Source organism: Xyrauchen texanus, chromosome 7 (assembly GCF_025860055.1).
Source record: "Xyrauchen texanus isolate HMW12.3.18 chromosome 7, RBS_HiC_50CHRs, whole genome shotgun sequence".
Classification (NCBI taxonomy): Eukaryota; Metazoa; Chordata; class Actinopteri; order Cypriniformes; family Catostomidae; genus Xyrauchen; species Xyrauchen texanus.
This window is the reverse complement of record NC_068282.1, coordinates 25,520,443-25,540,323: the sequence shown is the minus strand read 5'-3', so window position 1 is coordinate 25,540,323 and position 19,881 is coordinate 25,520,443. Positions and strand designations below refer to the sequence as shown.

Sequence of the window (19,881 nt, the reverse complement as noted above, 5' to 3'; positions counted from 1 at the left end):
CCAAGCCGCATCTGCTCTGCATTCCATGGCCGTCTTACAGACAGAGGCTGTTTCAGATCTGACTAGCCGACTTGGGAGAAGCTGAACGCACTACGCGCCGCTCTCTCTGTCCGGTCTCTTCGGTTCCGCGGTGAGTGGCATTGTTGACCGTTTCTCGAAGCCCAAGCCATGAATCTCTTTCTACCTCATCGCGCTAGCTCCTCTGCAGGCCGCCCACGTGACCAGCCTCCTGCACGAGCCTCTTCACAGCGCCCAGCTCAACAAGCCAGACTTCTCAGCGTCGACAGGGCGGCCGCCCTCGATCGCGCTCAGACAGCTGCCCCCCTGCGGGCCTCGGCCTAAGATTGTACTGAAACCTGAGCAACCGAAGTCCTCCTAAGCGTTGTTGAGAAAGCGGCGGCTCAGTCCCGCCACGGCCGGACCACCGTCAAAGCTTAGCCCCTGTCAGTCCCCTTCTCTCAGGCTACTGCAGTGGTGGATTCAGCAGCCAACAAGCCGGTGATACTACCCATTTGCCTGCACTCAAAGCGCCGTTTTCACGGCGACCCAAAGAAATCTTGTAAAGAGTAAACATGCCTTATGTGTAGAAATTGTGCCCACAATCCAGTGCTCACCCCTACACACAAGCATTACACATCCCGTGTCCCTATCAGAGCACACTCACATAAGCGGTTCACGACCCGCTCAAGTGTTAGAGTTAATAACGCGCCCACGAGCCCGTCGCGCGCCCCTCCTCTGCCCGCTCTGTCACCACGGCCAGCTGTATGTAAGTCCCGTACGCCCCTGTCAGTCCCCTTCTCTCAGGCTACTGCAGTGGTGGATTCAGAAGCCAACAAGCCGGTGATATTACCCGCTTGCCTGCACTCAAACGCCGTTTCCACGGCGACCCAAAATAAAGCCTTATGTGTAGAAAATGTGCCCACGATTCAGTGCTCACCCCTACACACAAGCATTACACGTCCCGTGTCCCTATCAGAGCACACTCACATAAAGCGGTTACAACCCGCTCGAGTGTTAGGGTTAATAAACGCACCCACGAATCCGTGCGTGCGCCCATTCTCTGGCCGCTCTGTCACACGACCAGCCTTATGTGTAGAAAATGTGCCCACAATCTAGTGTTCAGCTCTACACACAAGCATTACACGTTCTGTGTCCCCATCAGAGCACACTCAAAAGCGGTTACGAACCACTCGAGTGTTAGAGTCAATAAATGCGCTCACGAATACGTCGCGGCGCCCATTCTCTGCCGGCTCTGTCACACGGCCAGCAAACACTTCTCTGTATGTAAGTCCGTGCCCGTGGCTATGCTTGCGCATCACTTAACAGGCGTGACTCTTTCCCCATTCACCTCAATCGGAAGTCACTCACAGAACAGCCTGTCCATGCTGTCTGCGAGCAGTCCAGCATAAGCACAGTAAGCGGCTCACACATTCTATTCATCGCGCTGTGTGCGGCAATCAGAGCGATTTGGCCATTCACCCTCTAACATTACGCTTCAAAGCGTGGGAAGATATTCCAGGGATATCCGAATGGGTGTTAAGCACAATAAAACAGGGCTATTTTCTACAGTTCGATCGCCGTCCTCCTTGCTTCAGAGCGGCTCGAAACTACTTTGAACATGGAAGCAGCGTGCATGCTTCGTTCAGAAATAGCAAACCTTCTGTGCAAAAGGGCCATAGAGAGAGTGCCGCCTCCCTGAGCGAGTCGGGGTTTTACAGCCGTTATTTTCTTGTCCCAAAGAAAGACGGCGACCTCAGACCAATATTAGATCTCAGGGTTTTGAACAAAGCGCTTGCAGAAAGACCGTTCAAAATGCTTACAACCAGCAAACTCCTCGCGCATGATGCGCCAGGGGACTGGTTTATTTCTCTCGATCTGAAAAATGCATACTTTCAGATTCAGATAAATCCCGTCACAGGCCATTCTTGAGATTACGCCCGGCGGCCAGGTTTATCAATACACCGTCCTTCCGTTCAGCCTGTCCTTAGCACCCGTACTTTCACGAAGTGCATGGACGCTGGCGCTCGCACCCCTGCGGAGTCAGGGTTTGCGAATTCTGAACTATTTGGACGATTGGCTGATTTTGGCACAATCACATACGGAGCTTCTGTCTCACAGGACAGTTCTCCTCAGTCATCTGAACAGTTTGGGCCTTGCAGTCAATTGGACCAAGAGTTCATTACAGCCCAGTCAGGCAATTTCCTTCCTTGGAATAGAACTAGACTCAGTGGCAATGGCGGCTCGCTTATCTACACAGCGCGCGCGCCGTGTGCAGTGACTAGCCGCGTCATTTCAGATGAACAGCCTCACACCTCTGAAGAAATTTCAGAGAGTGCTAGGCTACATGGCCTCAGCCGCAGCAGTACATCAGTTGGGTTTACTGCACATGCGCCCGCTTCAGCATTGGCTAAACACCCGTGCGTCTCGCCGGGCTTGGGCCACAGGCCGCCAGCCCATCAAGGTGACTCAGACCTGTATTTCAGCTCTGCAGCCCTGGACAGTGGCCGAATGGTATCAGCGGGGAGTGACAATGGGAGCTGTATCTCGCCGAAAAGTCATCTCGACAGGCGGCGTCCAACACGGGTTGGAGCGCGGTCTCGCGAGGGCTCTCCGGTTTTCGGCCTATGGTCAGTTCAGGAAAAGCTCCTTCACATAAATTGTCTGGAAATGATAGCAGTCGAGTACGCGCTCGTGCGCTTTCTCCCGGTCATTCAGGGTCACCACGTCCTGGTCCGTTCGGACAACAGATCTGTGGTATCCTACCTAAACCGTCAGGGCGGTGTCAGATCCAGGAACCTCTTCCATCTGACGAAACGCATACTGAGTTGGTCCCAGTGCCACCTGCGCTCGCTGAGGGCGACGCGCGTGCCAGGCCACCTGAGCGACGGCCCGGACAGACTGTCCAGAGACAATATTCCCCCAGGGGAATGGTCCCTGCACGCTCAAACAGTCCAGGCGTTATGGCACCTATTCGGCAGAGCGGAGATAGACCTCTTTGCGTCCAAAGAGAACTCTCACTGCCCAATATTTTTCTCGAGCGAGGACGCGCTGGCCCAGGACTGGCCCAGACGCCCGGCTTACGCCTTCCCTCCCGTCTCGCTATTGCCACAGGTAATGCAGAGGATCAGGGAAGCGCGTCACTCGGTGCTCCTCATAGCCCCGCGTTGGGAGAATCAGACATGGTTCCCGGAGCTTACGCAGCTGTCACTGACAGCGCCGTGGCCCATCCCAGTGAGAGCAGATTTCCTCTCTCAAGCTCGCGGCACAATTTGGCATCCCCACCCAGAGCTGGGCGCTGCATGCGTGGGTGATCAGCGACTACCCGTCGCTCTGCCAGAAGGAGTAATAAACACCATCATACACGCTAGAGCCCCTTCCACGAGAAGACTCTATGCGTCAAAATGGTCTGTGTTCTCAAAATGGTGCACCGACCGAGACCTGGACCCGCGGACATGTGGGGTGTCGTCGCTGCTCGTATTTCTACAAGAGCTGCTGGATAAGGGCAGATCCCCATCCACGCTCAAAGTGTATGTGGCGGCCATTGCGGCGTTCGCTGAACCCCTGCACGGCCAGTCATGGGGTAAAAACGAGCTGGTCATCCGCTTCCTCAGGGGAGCTAGAAGGATGAACCCCCCCCACGCCCCCCATTGGTTCCTATCTGGGATCTTTCTATAGTTCTCGAAACTATGAAAGCCCCCCCTTTCGAACCACTTCAATCCGTGGATTTGAAATACCTTTCACTCAAAACCGTTTTTCTGACTGCCCTGTCATCAGTCAAACGTGTGGGAGACCTTCACGCGCTGTCTGTCAGCGCTGCGTGTCTTGAGTTTGGACCAAGTGACTCCAAGGTCATTTTAAAGCCTAGACACGGCTATGTTCCCAAGGTGATCGGTACTCCTTTCAGAGCACAGGTCATTTCCCTATCGGCGCTGCCAGCTATCCGTTAGCGACGCGACGCCAATCTCCTTTGCCCGGTCAGAGCACTGAGATTGTATACTGCGCGCTCCGCCGCTTTCAGAGCGCTCTGAGCAGCTTTTCGTTTAGTTCGAGGGCGCACCAAAGGTCTCGCCGCCTCGAAACAGACACTATCTAGATGGATAGTGGACGCTATTGCTGCTGCATACGCGTCAAAAGACCTGCCATGCCCGTTGGGCATTAGGGCTCACTCCACTAGAGGCATGGCATCCTCGTGGGCATGGTCCAGCGGGATTTCCATTCACGACATATGTGTGGCAGCGGGATGGACTTCCCCTCCACCTTTGTCAGATTTTACAATATGGAAGTGCCCGCTCTGCAGGCAAAACTACTAGCGGTTTAATATGCTACAGCTCCCTGGTGAGCTGCACTGATGGGACACATTCCACACAGACCGGCACCGCCGCTCTGTCGTTCCCTTCCCACTATGTGCTTATGTATTACACAATCAATGACCCGCATTCTTGCCGGCCAAATATTATTTCCCCACTCATAAGGGCTCCCACGGGTCCCCCTTAATTCCCTGGGGCTCATACAGTGGATGCTTGGCGCGCACGGCGTTGACAATGGGTTCCCGTAGCGTAAGCTAGCTTACGTAATACTGAGAGAACCTCTCATAAGAGAACGTATCGGTTACCTAACGTAACCTCGGTTCTCTCTAGATGAGGGAACGAGTATTGCGTAGCCGGCCGTGCTCGAGCCACGAGCGACTTTTCGCTTCAGTCAATGAAAACCAGGGTTCCAGCCTATGAACTACGCTTATATGCACTCTAGTCACGCCCATTTTGGCGGCCTTTGTTGCAGTGAGCGCGCAGACGCCTCTCATTGGATGCGAGTTCGCCCAAGCTCGTCTATAGGCTGCAGCAGTTGCTGCAGAGCAACCTATGAGCTCGCTAGCTAGCCCGCTCAAGGTCTGCAGCTGCCGCACTGCGTTGACAATGGATACAAAAATTAAGGTTAATTTTTTGGCTTCAATATCTCAGAAAAGATGAATCTTTCCCGTAGCATAAGCTAGCTTACGCAATACTCGTTCCCTCATCTAGAGAACCGAGGTTACGTTAGGTAACCGATACGTTTACAATGTTTACATTTTGCACTTTTTACTCAGATTTCTACCTCTAAAACATTTGAGATATTTAAAACCAGTACACAATTAATATTTTATTTATCTGACAGTTAAGTACTTAAATCTGCCAGGGACTTTGTGGTTCACTTGTTTACATTTGTTGTCTTGGTTGTACCTCTACAAACATTTTGAAATGTTTGCTGCCCTGCCAAAGAAATTTGATGTGATAGTACTGTAGTCACAGCTTTTAGTTTTATATTTTATAATAAGTTACAAGGCAAGCTAACTTGCATTGTTTTGTCAAGGCAGATAAAGCATGTTTGCTAAAAGTAAAATGTTAACATTTAGATTTAAAGTTTATCAATATTCTTTTATAACAAAATATATTCTCAACCAATCCATGTTTGCACAGTTAAATGTTTGCATTGTTATTTATGTTAATAAACTATATAGTTCAACTATTGAACCTTCTGGTTTCTTCAGGCATCATTATCAGTATACTTTTCAAACGGGCAGCATTATTAAATTATATATCGTAACAAATATCGATATCGATCAATATGGAAAAAAATATCGTGATAATATATTTTGCCATATCGCCCAGCCCTAGGCTCGACATTAACACTTGTCCCGGGAAAGTGGATTTTTTTAAGGGGAAAGTGAAAGAGAATTTTACTTAATCGACCAGAGAAGCAGACTGATTAAAATATCAATAATGGAAAAATAACATTTATATTTGTGATAGCGTAGGCCTGTGTCACTTATTAGAAAGTTAATATTCTGCTGTTGAAAATAATCCAGAGAGTGCGTAATTTGATAATTTGCTAGCAATCTAGTTTAATTTAAAAATTCCACCAAAATGCCCGTCTTGGTGAGGTATTCATGAAAACACTTTTTTTTTTTTTTTTAAATGTCTGGCTTGTAAGTATATATGTAAGATAATAGACCTGCTGCTGTCTAGATTGTCATTATAATAATCAAACAACCATAACAAGAAAACAAGAAAACACACGCTCTTGACTGGGTAACTTTAGTAGCTTTAAAAAGTATTAATGTAAACTCAGCAAAAAACATCCTCTCACTTTCAACAGCTTTTATTTTCAGCAAACTTAACATGTACAGTTAAAGACAAAATTATTAGCCCCCCTATGAAATTTCAATTATTTTTCAAATATTTCCCAAGTGATGTTTAACAGAGCAAGGGGATTTTATCACAGTATTTCTTATTATATTTTTCCTCTGGAGAAAGCCTTATTTCATTTTGCCTGGAATAATATAAATATTTAATTAAATTAAACTCAATATTCAATATAATAAGCCCCCTTAAGAAATTATCTGTTTGATTGACTACGGAACCAACCACTGTTATCCAATGGCTTGCCTAATTAACCTACATCGCCTAATTAACCTAATTAATCCCCCAAGCATTTAAATTGCACTTCAAACTGAGGATTAGTAACTTGCAAAACAACTAGTGAAGTAATATAAAACTGTCATCATGGCAAAGACAAGAAATTTGATTAGACTTGAGAAAAATAATTGTCAGTGCTCACAAAGCAGAAGGATAAACATGTTTATCAAAGCGTTTTCAGTTGTCAAGAACTGCCGTGAAAAGTATTATCAAGAAGTTTGAAGAGACTCACACAGTGGAGAACAAGACTGGCAGAGGCAAGAAGCGAAAGATTTCAAAAATCTTGGAAAGAAAACTGGTGAGAGAGGTTTCTAAAGACCCGAGAACAACTGCCAAGACACTAGTGAATGATTTAGCCAAGTCTGGGATTGATGTCTCAACGAAGACAGTCACTAGAGCCCTGCACAGGAATGGACTGCGAGGTTGCAGACCAAGAACAACTCCACTTCTGAAGAACAGACACCTCCAAGCTAGACTGAAGTTTGCCAAGGACAACCTAGAGAAAAATGATGCATACTGAAAACGTGTCCTTTGGTCAGATGAGACAAAACTAATGCTCTTTGGCCATAGAGATGTTGCCTATATTTGGAGAAACAAGGGAGAGGCACTCAACCCAAAGAACACTGTTCCCACAGTGAAACATGGCAGTGGGAGTATAATGCTGTGGGGATGTTTCAGTGCGTCTGGAACTGGGAATTTCACCAGGGTCGAAGGAATCATGAAAAAGGAAGACTACAAGAACATTTTGAAAGAAAACCTCAGGCAATCTGCAACAAAACTTGGTTTGGGTCGACATTTCGTCTTTCAGCATGATAACGACCCAAAGCATACCTCACTTCTGTTGAAGAACTACCTCCAAATGATCAAAGTGAATGTCCTTGACTGGCCTGCACAAAGCCCAGACTTGAATCCAATAGAAAATCTGTGAGCCGCACTGAAGACTAGAGTCCATGCCAGGAGACCAACAAATCTGGAGGAGGTCAAGAGATTTGCTAAGGAGGAATGGGCTGCGAATCTTCAGGAGAAATGCCTAAAACTTGTTGAGAACTACAACAAATGAATAAAGGCTGTTATCAAGCAAAAGGGATAAACTATTGACAATTAATATCAGAGGACTCATAATTTTGACCAGTAGAATTTTTTTTATTCTTGGTTATAATTTTGTTTCTATTTGAATTATAAACACTCTAAGTTGCCTAAATAAAATATTATGTTTTGAAATGCTATGCTGAAAAAAATCTTTGCTTTGCACTTGGGAATTATTTGAAAAATAACTAAATATTTCATAGGGGGCTAATAATTTTGTCTTCAACTGTATAAATATTTGTATGAACATAAAGATTTCGACAAACTGAACAAGTTTCACCGACATGTGACAAATAGAAATGGAATAATGTGTCACTGAACATTTTTTGACTGTGTCAAAATTCACAGTCAGTATCTGGTTTAAGTACTGCAGTGCATCTCCTCCTCATGGACTGCATCAGATTTGCCAGTTCTTGTTGTGAGGGCTCTTCGCTGGCCATGGCAGAACACTGACATTCCTGTCTTGCAGGAAATCATGCACAGAACGAGCAGTATGGATGGTGGCATTGTCATGCTGGAGGTTCATGTCTGCAGGAAGGGTACCACATTAGGGAGGAGGCCGTCTTCCCTGTAACGCACAGCGTTGAGATTGCCTGCACTGACAACATGCTCAGTCCGATGATGCTGTGACACACTGCCCGAACATGACGTACCCTCCACCTGCAAATCAGTCCCGTTCCAGAGTACATGCCTCGGTGTAACGCTCATTCCTTCGACGATAAACACTACTCCGACCATCACCCCTGGTGAGACAAATCCGTGACTCGTCAGTGAAGTGCACTTTTTGCCAGTCCTGTCTGGTCCAGCGAAGGTGGGTTAGTGCCGATTGTCTGGTTAGGACCTGCCTTACAACAGGCCTACAAGCCCTCAATCCAGCCTCTATCAGCCTATTGCAGACAGTCCGAGCACTGATGAAGGGATTGTGCATTCCTGGTGTAACTCGGGCAGTTGTTGTTGCCATCCTGAATCTGTCCCGCAGATGTGATATTCGGATGTACCGATCCTGTGCAGGTGTTGTTACACGTGGTCTGCCACTGCGAGGAAGATCAGCTGTCCTTCCTGTCTCCCTGTAGTTCTGTCTTGGGTGCCTCACAGTGCAGAAGTTGCAATTTATTGCCCTGATCACATCTGCAGTCCTCATACCTCTATGCAGCACGCCTATGTACAAGCAGATGAGCAGGGACCCTGGGAATCTTTCTTTTGGTGTTTTTCAGAGTCAGTAGAAAGGTCTCTTTAGTGTCCTTAAGTTTTTAAAACTGTGACCTTAATTGCCTACCGTCTGTAAGCTGTTAGTGTCTTAAAAGACCGTTCCACAGGTGCATGTTCATTAATTGTTTATGGTTCATTGAACAAGCATGGAAAACATTGTTTCAACCCTTTACAATAAAGATCTGTGAAGTTATTTGGATTTGTACTAAATTACCTTTAAAATACAGTGTCCCGAAAAAGGAAATTTTTTGCTGAGTATATTATAATAATGCAGTGAAGATCAGTAGTAGTTTTATGTTGCATTTCATTATGCATGTTTACTTGAATGCTTGATAGCCACCCGCTGTTAAAAACTTTTAAAGCAGTTTTAAAAACACTAAATTTTCTTAATTTGTATTTTGTGTTCTATTATTTTTAATATATCATTGTTGTTTTTTTATTGTTATTTTATTATGGTTTACTAGTCTTGAATAATTACAAACAAACTTAAAAAAAACCTTTTTCCATAATTAACATATTAGTGTTATTATAGTTGTTTTGAATAAAATTTCACTATCGACTACTGAAAATTTGGAATTGTGATAATGTATAGCCTTTATTGTACATGGTATATCTTGCTGCAATAACATGATGAAAAAGTAGATCTCATTTCTTAGAACTATGAGCACCCCTGCAGTAAATGATGGTGATGGAGGCTTTTCTTTATTTGACAACCATACGTAAAATAATTATCATATGACATTAGCCTTCTCACCTATACAGTACAGTTTACATTTCAAGTACAATGAAATGTACTGTTAAAAAGACAATAAAAATAAATAAAAATTCAATAAATGCAGCATGTTTCCATTTTATTGACCAAAATAAATCGCGATTATGATTTTGCCGTAATCGAGCAGCCCTAAGTGCTGGTCACAATTTTGTTGGAGCATTTGGACATGGACATGAAATGACTTACTGTTCATGAAAGTCCAGCATTGGAGGCTCAAACCGTATGGGTCTGCTGTTCCCTCTCTGAGAGGATGCACTGGAAGAGAAAGGGACACACAGTAAATGAGAAGACAGTCAGAAATACAACCAGACAGAGATGCAGCTTCTTGGACTTCAGTGTGCTACCATCAAAAATGGCCTTTTGAGGACCAAATGATAACTCTGCATTTCTCCCCTGGCAAAGAGTGAGATACACTACACACTTGTACGAACAAAGGGTTACAAACAGGCTTTGTCTGGCATGGAATCATCAGGTTTACACTAAACATTTAAAAAAAAAGTATCTGACCTCTAATGGTGCGTTCACATACAACACGAAGAACATTTTCACCTCACTTTGCTCATGCGTGTTTGAACGCTGGATTATAAATACGTGTCCAAACTTGCGAGAAACGCGAACCCGCGAGTATTGCCCCTTCTCCTCCGGAAAAGGACAGAACTAGTAGGTTTTCAGAAATTACCAGGTAGTCCAATTTCCTCACTCACATTCCTCCAAGCGATGTCTTTTTTTCATCCGGTCTCTGTACATTTATGAAGTTGTGTCATACTACAGTACTACGTCAGCATGTCTGTGACATCCGGACAATCTCAATGCTGATAGGCTTTTGCGACCACGCGTCATGCAAATTTTTAAGCGAATGAAGCATTTTGCATGTTCGAGTCACGCAATTCACTTCATTCGCATCGACTTTGTATGTAATCATGAAACGCTCGCTTCGTGTTGTATGTGAATGCACCATAAGAGATCTGTACCAAAAACCAGACCACATTCATACACGCATGGAAAAATATATCTAATGTAAAACCTAGTTATCCCTACATCCTCCTGTATTCCTGTGTCTTTAAAACTTTGGTAATCTTGACTGAATTTCAATTGTAGATTTCAAGACTGCATCATGATCCCATGCAATGTGCTGCATGAGCAGTTTATGTCTATGCCTTACCTTTTCTAGCATATTTGATTTAACACTACTCTCCTCACATATGGGCAAGGCTTGTAGTTGGCGTCCTCAAAAAAGCAGAAAGGAATCAATGATAAATGATACAGTCCCTCAGGGATATCAATGATTTTAGGGTGTGACCATTTTCAATGGTTTTGAAAAGGTAAAAGGCATACATTTATTTAGCTTAAAGACATGGTTTATAGTGTGCAGTCGGTTGTACCGTCTCACTTCAAATTTAGGCTAACTAGAGTCGAAATGCTCTGTTTTAGGTTTTGAGTATTGAAGTAATACAGGGTCAACCTGTCCTGTAGAAATTGAAAAGACTCAAATGTGGTTATGAAGCTTATGTGCATTTACCAAAACAAACTTATAACAGCCCTCAAACAGTGGACTGGGATGTGACAGACAAATCTGTCATTTCACTTGACTGAGGACATTGTCTCTCTGGAACAAGACTTGCAGAATATTTGCGGATCAACAGGGAGTGGCATTTCAGGTTGCAGCGCAAATTGTTTGAATGAAATATGGACTGTAGCATGTGAATCTCCAGCCAACTGCAGATTGGGTAAGAACAACTCAAGCACTGTTGATTTGAGAGAAGCTCTGAAATCATGCACACTGGTTCATAACAGTGTCAGTATGACCTCTGGCTACACAGCCAAGCCAAAACAACTAGCAAAATCAGCAAAGAGAGTTCAAGAGTTGGTGACTTGGCTACACCAGCGTCAGATTAAATTGCCACTACTAAAAAAAAAAAAAAAAAAGAGATATTATTGAAAAAAATGTGCCATAGGGCATAAACTGGGCTGACTAGTGTGGTAGCACAAGCCACAGAAAGGAAAATAACTGAGTCCCCAACACAGCTAAAAGACTATCAACCATTTCACAACTGCAGTCTGTGTGTGTGTGATGGCAGGGCAGAGACACAAAACACCCTGAACAGCTATAATAAAAACAGTATTATCACTAGAGACAAAGTTCATTATTAGCTCTAAAAGCACAAAGGACAATGTCCATCTATCAGCATAAGAGAAAACCATAATAAGAAAGTTTAACATGACAATTAGCACCTAGAAAACACAGTAAACAGATTATGGTTTGCAAGCAGGGTCCGAAATTAACACTCACCAAGCACCAAATGCGGGTACATTTTCTGAAGACCACTCTTGGATTTACAGTGTATGTGGAAGTCGTAATTACCCACCACCACACATACAAATTCTACGGTAATGATTGCATTATAATAAAAACTGAATGATTTTCATAACGTTTGGTTTCGTTACCGGTTCTTGAACATGCATTATTTCGGCGATGCAGACAGAAAACCAGACTAAAATACTCAGTCTTTCCTGTATTACTATTAAGCACCACAGCAAAACTGCTACTGAATCTACAGCGCAAGACGAGACATAAAGCACTACAAGTAGACCGAATTCCAAAGAAATTACTCTTTTGAGCCAGCTCTTTTTATGAATCAAAACGTTTTATGAATCCGTTGGAGCTGAATGAATTAATTGACTCACTCCAAGTAAACCAAGTATTGCTCATAAGAGCTCCTTACTAGTCATTCATATGACAACATGTTCTTTAAATACAATTCAGTTTTGTTGTAATAAATTAATAATCTGAATTTTATTTTATTTTTTTTTATAAATGGACTATCTGGCAATTAAATATTTCATAAATAATAAATTAATAAACTTAATAGAAATTGCAGTTCACTTTTAAACATGCATACAGTATTGTTTATTTGTCTCATGTCTGTAAAATCCACTTTTAAAATGTAATAAAACAACAAAACAAAAAGGCCTGTAATAAATCTGACTGGGACATTTTTTCATCTACAGCTACCTTGACTGGTGGGCTAAAAAGTAATTTCTGACCCTGTTTGCAAGTTCAAATTGTCTGGCATACTCAAAGCATTCATATGCAGAAATTATGCAAGATTGCATGGTCTCAGTACACACATGGTAAAACAACAAAGCAATATTTGCTTGCTTCCTCATTTTTTCACTTCCACTACACTTTTTTTTCCACTGATGGTGTCGAATCTACAAGGGCGTGTCCTCCGTCAGCAACAGCTGAGATGACGAGCTATAGAGTATACAATTAGCCAATGAAAACCAGCCACCTGTTTACAGCAGAGCAGGTTAAAGCATTGATTGGCTGAGCAAATGAAAAGGCCACCTAGGACATAAAAAGTTGATCTACTGGATAACACTAAAAATGCAGAAGGAATCAAACATCACTTTGAACATTTTCAAGTAGAGCCCCTTTGAGTGCATGCCAAAAACATTGTTAGTCTTCATAAATGCTTACTTATTCTGCTCTTAATTATTATTATTTTTATCTTTTTAATTTATTGGGTTGTATGAATTGATTAGCACCATTATGAGCAGCAAGGTTGTTGGATATACTGTATATGGAATGACATTGTGTGTGTGTGTGTGTGTGTGTGTGTGTGTGTGTGTGTGTGTGTGTGTGATTTACAAGCATTGTGATGTTTTACAGAAATTAACACTGTCCGCCATGCTTGCATAACATTTTTGCAAGTTAAATTTGTAAATTATATTCTTATTACTGGAGTATGTTATTTATTTAATATTATATATAATATAATATATGTATTATTGTATTATGTTGCATTTACTGTATTTCTATTGTTCTGTTTTGTGGTATCTATGTCTCTGCTGCTGTAATGCCTCAATTTCCCTCCAGGATAAATAAAGTAGTATCGTATCGTATCGTATCATCTAAACGTTGGAGGTGTTGACTGGGATGAGAAATATTACCTGATCTCCGTTCAAAATTAAATTCTGAAGTACTTCAAATGCCAGAGTAAAGACACAACATTCATTTATCCATTCCTTTTGCTTCCTTCAAAGGAAAAACCCTGCCCAGTTGTGCAACAAGTTTCTACAAGTCCATATTGTGAATTTGACTGAAGTATCTTAAATGTGAAGGAAGTCCAACTAAATGACATCAGAGGAGGCTTGTAGTTTTTGCTACTTTGTTAATTTCCACTAGCATAATGTTTCATAGTTTAGTGGGAAAGTTCTGTTCACATGTCTCGTTAAATACCAAACAAACTTCCCTTGGCCAGTCTAATATAAACCACATGCCTACTATGGCTGATGTACAAAATGAGGCATGCAGAAAATTTCAGAATGAATAAAAATAAACCCTTACCTTTTATGATGATATGAGCTAAGATCAATATCAGACTCTGTCTGTAAAAAAAAAAAAAAAAGGGAAAAAAAGAAATATTAGTCTCAAAAAGTTACAGTGCAGCCAATTTGCACGACATCTAAATCAAAATGTCCATCTCAAGTAAAAAAGGAAGGGAAGTAAAATCAGATGTATGGTGAGAGGTTCACTAGGACTAAAGCACACAGACCAGGTTAAAATGAGAGTAGGTCAAGGCAAACATGTCCCACCAATGTGTGAAGGACAAGTTCTTGTATGTATTGGTTACTGCTTATATACAACTATCAGGGTTCCAACTCTTTTCAAGGAACAATTTAGCAGGACACTTTATGTGCCATATCGCTGTAATACTGAAGCAAAAACAGGTCATGATGTATATTGTGGTTAATTAATTTGACATTTTATCAAATAAAATAAAAAAAATATTTGAATGAATTTAGCTTTTCAATGATATTGCATTATTTTTAATCAAATTAAGTCCTATAATCCAAAACAACATGAGATATTTTTGTAATATTAAGTGCTGCAAAACAGAACATCACAGATGATATTGCTTTAATTCATTATTGTTATTATCTAATTACAGTAAACATTACATTACTATACAGATGTAATACATTGTAGTCTTTTTCCCCATTTCATGTATCCATTTAAATCAAGCTTTTATTTTTCCATTTCTGTGTGTTTTTTACAGAAATTTCTCACCTCCGTATAAGCAGTTTGCAACTGTACAATGCCCAAAGTGATTATTAAACCCCCAAAAGCAGTGATTTCATTAAATAAACAGTTAAGTTTCTATGTACTGATTGCATAAGAGCGCTACTATTGACCTGTATCATATGATGTCACTGTATGACCACGCCGCCATGATTGTGACCGAAATTAAATATTTCTTCATTGTGCTGCGCTAGGATGTGGCAAAATCCAGATAAAAGCTAATTTATTCAGATGCAATTGATCCACATACAATTAAACTGGAAATGCACATAGGACGATGTTTTTCATAAAGGCCAAAATATTCATCAGGTGTGCGCATTACAGATCCGTCCACGCAAAATATGTGAGACACAGATGGCTTGACAGCATGCCACCTTGATTTATTTGACTCACGCACGCAGTCCTCGTCTGTGCGTGTCATCTACTGGCCATTGACTGTACTAAAAATGTGTCACAATTCAGTTGTAGTGTGCAGGCGTCGAAAGTGTTCCTATTCATTTGCAGTCAGAAATGTATACTCTCAAAAGGCAACACGGTTGACCGGGCGCGAGGCAATCCAGAACGGGTGAAAACGAAGTATACCTGGGCCTCAATACCAAGACTTTATAAAGATATGTCATAATTGTAACACATTTTAATACATTAAAAAGCGCTATAATGTGGATATATAGTATATATTTTATTGTGTATACACTAATATTAGCCAATAAACAACACTTCTCAAGATTATGAAGCATAGACTTAATTCACACCACCAGACTACAATGTAAACATATCATATTCACCAATATGCCTCGGTTGCTTACTGTGTATTCGTCATGAGTTAAAGTCAGGGTACGGAGGTAAATCGTGGAAAAAATATATTTAAATGTAAGCGAAAGACAAATTTGGCAGTATTTGTGCTGACCTCAGACCTATATACAACTTTCCTGGGACTTGACATGGATCAACAGCATTTGAGGTTTTTCTTGATATCATTGTTTTCTCCTGCTGATGGTCACAAATATGGTGGCTGCTTGGAAAAAGTGACAGCACTAAAACGGGTCAATATGCACGCACGCACAGATGATGATGATCATGATTAGTGCTGCAAAATTCATCGTATTTCGGGAGCCTGGGTAGCTCAGAGTTCGCTAGTTCGAATCCCAGGGCGTGCTGAGTGACTTCAACCAGGTCTCCTAAGCAACCAAATTGGCCCAGTTGCTAGGGAGTGTAGAGTCACATGGGGTAACCTCCTTGTGGTCGCTATAACGTGGTTCATTCTTGGTGGGGCGCGTGGTGAGTTGAATGGATCAACAAGCCATGTGATAAGATGTGCGGGTTGACGATCTCAGACACGAAGGCAGCTGGGATTGAGAGAATTACTACGTGACCATGTTGAATTAAAAGCACATTGGGAATTGGGCATGCCAATTTGGGAGAAAAAAGTGAAAAAAAAAATCAAAAAAATTCCTCATATTTTTAAGAGTGAACACAGTTTCCACGTCTGCGATAATAGTGAGCTAGGAAGGATAAATTGCCTCCAGTTGCTCATTTTCTTTATAGGTTGTGTCCATGGAGTTGATGTTGTTTCACAATTTTCTCATTTTACACGACTTGAAGAATGCAATGGAAAATTCCTGGTTTTCCAAAACATGTGGGAACCCTGACTTATGACTCTGTTTTAGACTCTCAAAAGACAGTCTTGGAGCAGTTCTCACTCTATTCCACTTCTGCAGGACTAAAATAATATTTGCTAGTAACAAAACTGAACAGTTGGATGAGAGCACGGCCAAGTCCATTTATAAACATTAACATTTCAACAAAAGTCCAAACTCTCATGTACACACACACACACAAAAAAAAAAATTATAATATCATGGAGTTGTGTAAAGGCCCACTCATGTTGCAGTACTAAAAGAGATCAGATTTTTTTATATAATTAGTGTACAGTTTACGGGGCTTTAATTTCTTTTATTTTTTACAAAGTTTAAAAAAATGGTAGTAAAAAAACAAAAATAGCATTTCAAAAAATAAAAAATGCTTTTTGTGAAAAAATGTATAAACATCAAACAAAGAAGCCTTCAAACCGACTTAATGGGAATAAAAATGCATACAAATCTGTGTAGCTTCTGAGGCTCTTGCAAAGTAAAATAAAAAGTTTATATTTACTTCAATTTAAATAAATGACTAAATCCAAAACCACAATGTCATGTGTGATATGTGATGTGCTTTCAGATTACCATGTTCCTATTTTTGTTGCACTGTAAAGCTACTCAACGATGTGACATGCAAGTGTGACATTAACACCTTATTTTTGTAAGATGGGACAATATATCACATCATATATCGCATCAACGCATCCTTGTTTTCGGTCCATGTGATCGTAAATTAAATGACCCAACAAACATCAAAATCTCTGTCTGATTTTTCTACACCGTTTACAGGGTTTGCACAAGGTCCTTGTAGTGCTTAAGGTGCTTGAATTTAGCTTTTAGAATTCTAAGTACTGGAAAACCTAGAAAATTGCATTGCTGAACTAGAACATTATGACACTAGGGTAGGGCAATATGGCTACAAAAATGATCTCTATATATTTTTTAGCCTATTGATGATTTCAAAATATATCTCGATAATTATGTATTTGCTCTGAAATTTATGTATTTAAAAATAATTTAAAAATTAAAAAAAAAAAAACCCACAGGAATGACCATCAACAGCCAAGTAAACTCAATATTTTAAAGGCAATGAATAAAAAAATCTATTTAAACATAATGCAGGCATGGTTCCCTCGGTTTTTCACTAAATGAACATAGGAAAAATGAAATTATTTTCAATGATATGCAATTTTATATTTATATTTATATTTTATATACAATGATACATGGTAGCTTAATAAAAAGCATTATTTACCTACATATACATTGATCAGCTACAACATTAAAACCACTTACAGGTGAATGAATAACATTCACAACATTATTTACAATGGCACCTGCTAAGGGGTGGAATATATTAGGCAGCAATTGAACAGTCAGTTCTTGAATTTCATGTGTTAGAAGCAGGAAAAATGGGCAAGAATAAGGATCTGAGCGACTCTCTAAATGGCTGAATTGTGATCGCTAGATGACTGGGTCAGAGCATCTCCAAAAAGGCAGGTCTTGTGGGGTGTTCCTGGTATGCAGTGGTTAGTATCTACCAAAAGTGGTCCAAGGAAGGACAACCAGTGAACCAGGGTCATGGGTGCCTAAGGCTCATTGATGTGCGTGGGGAGCAAAGGCTAGCCTGTCTGGTCCTATCCCACAGAAGAGCTACTCTAGCACAAACTGCTGAAAAATGTAATGCTCATCATGATAGAAATGTGTCAGAACACACAGTGCATTGCAGTTTGCTGTGTATGGGGCAGCGTATCAACACAGACCGGTCAGTGTCCATGCTGACCCCTGTCCAGCGCTGAAAGCGCCTACAATGAGCGTCAAAACTGGACCATGGAGCAATGGAAGATGGTGGCCTGGTCTGATGGATCACATTTTCTTTTATATCATGTGGACAGTTGGGTGCATGTGCGTCGTCTACCTGGGGAAAAGATGGCAGCAGGATGCCACAAAAGGCAGGCCAGCAGAGGCAGTTTGATGCTTTGCTAGGAAACCTTGGGTCCTGGCATTCATGTGGATGTTACTTTTACACTTACAACCAACCTTATGATTGTTGCAGACCACGTACACCCCTTCATGGAAACGGTATTCCCTGGTGGCAGTGGCCTCTTTCAGCAGGATAATGCACACTGCAAAATTTGTTCAAGAATGGTTTAAAGAGCACCTATTATGGTTTTTCAAATATTACCCGTCATGTAGAATGTTATATAGCTGTTTGTGAATGTAAAAAGTTTCAAAAATCAAAGTGCACGAAATATGGAGTTATTGACACCCAAAAGAAAGAACCGATTCTGAACACTTGAAACGAGTCATTAGTAAATTCCAAACTTGCTTCCTGTACTAACCTACGTAATTTGGTCTTTTTACATGTCCAGCCAGTGCATGGTGTTAGCTGTATCTGCTAACTCACATTATTGTCAAACTACATATAAACTTACCACTGAGAAACATCCTGTTCTCGTCATGCTTGCGATGGTGGTTCAGGCTGATCTTCCGATGTATCACTATCGGACTCGAGCTCAAATTGGAAAGGTAAAAAAGACAATTTTTCAGATGGAGCTGCAATTCGGATATGGTAGCGCGCGCAATTTAAATTATGAGCAAATTAAAGTGTTATTTGACCTTGGATGCATGTATATCTATTGTACGAGACCTCTGAAACAAAATTAGGCACGTTTAAAAATCATAATAGGAGCACTTTAAGGAACATGACAAAGAGTTCAAGGTGTTGAATTGACCTACAAATTCCATAGATCTCAAATCGATTGAGCATCTATGGGATGTGCTGGACTAACAAGTCCGATCCATGAATGCCCCACCTCACAACTTACAGGACTTAAAGGATCTGCTGCCAACATCTTGGTGCCAAATCCCACAGGACACCTTCAGAGGTCTTGTGAAGTCCATGCCTCAACAGGTCAAAGCTGTTTTGGCAGCACGAGGGGGACCTACACGATATTAGGCATGGTTGTGGCTGATCGGTGTATATTTATACTTATGTATATTTATATATTATTTTTTGTATATACAAGGTGTGTGAAAACGAATTCACTTATTTTTTTGGAACCAAACTGAATATTTCAAAATACGAAATTATTATTGTGGGACCCAGTCAAGTTTATTATTATTTTGAGCATTAGATTTGTTTTAAATAAAAGATATATTTTTGTCCTATTTACTTCACTTTTACCTGGAGCTTTTATTTTGACACTAAAAGTGAGTATTTAACGGTTTACAATGTTCAGCGTCTATGTTTATACAAAAGAACGTAAACAATGCAAATATCTGTAAATTGGATCACCAGCTCCTCTTTTTTTATGAAGAGACTGCTTCTGTATTTACTTTTTTTGTATTTTTGTATAATATCCTCATACTTTGGCATCTACATCAACTTGAGCAGTTTGGAAAGTTTGGAGTGCATCTGGAATGTGAGCTGTGTTTTCTTCCTCTCACACATCATCAATAGAACTTTATATGATCTCATGTTACGTTAAATGAGATCAAATGACTTTGACAATCTAAATTTTTGTTGTTGTCGATAATATCACCCCTAATGTGCTGCATTAGATTGCATTAATTGGCCTCTGCAAGTTAAACAAATCTTAATTAATCCAATGAAACCAGGTTTTGTGGACAGAAGAG

At 41.2% G+C, this 19,881-nt stretch overlaps 1 protein-coding gene across 1 annotated transcript in view; it reads right to left on the bottom strand.

The window, feature by feature from the left end:
• Window positions 1-19,881, bottom strand: part of LOC127646447 (transmembrane protein 131-like) — a 95,416-nt gene that overhangs the window by 30,597 nt on the left and 44,938 nt on the right. The window contains exons 3-4 of the mRNA XM_052130114.1: window positions 13,871-13,911; window positions 9,706-9,774 (exon numbers count right to left, since the gene is read on the bottom strand). Of these exons, the coding sequence (XP_051986074.1) occupies window positions 9,706-9,774; window positions 13,871-13,911 (110 nt within the window). The remainder of the gene's footprint in view (window positions 1-9,705; window positions 9,775-13,870; window positions 13,912-19,881) is intronic.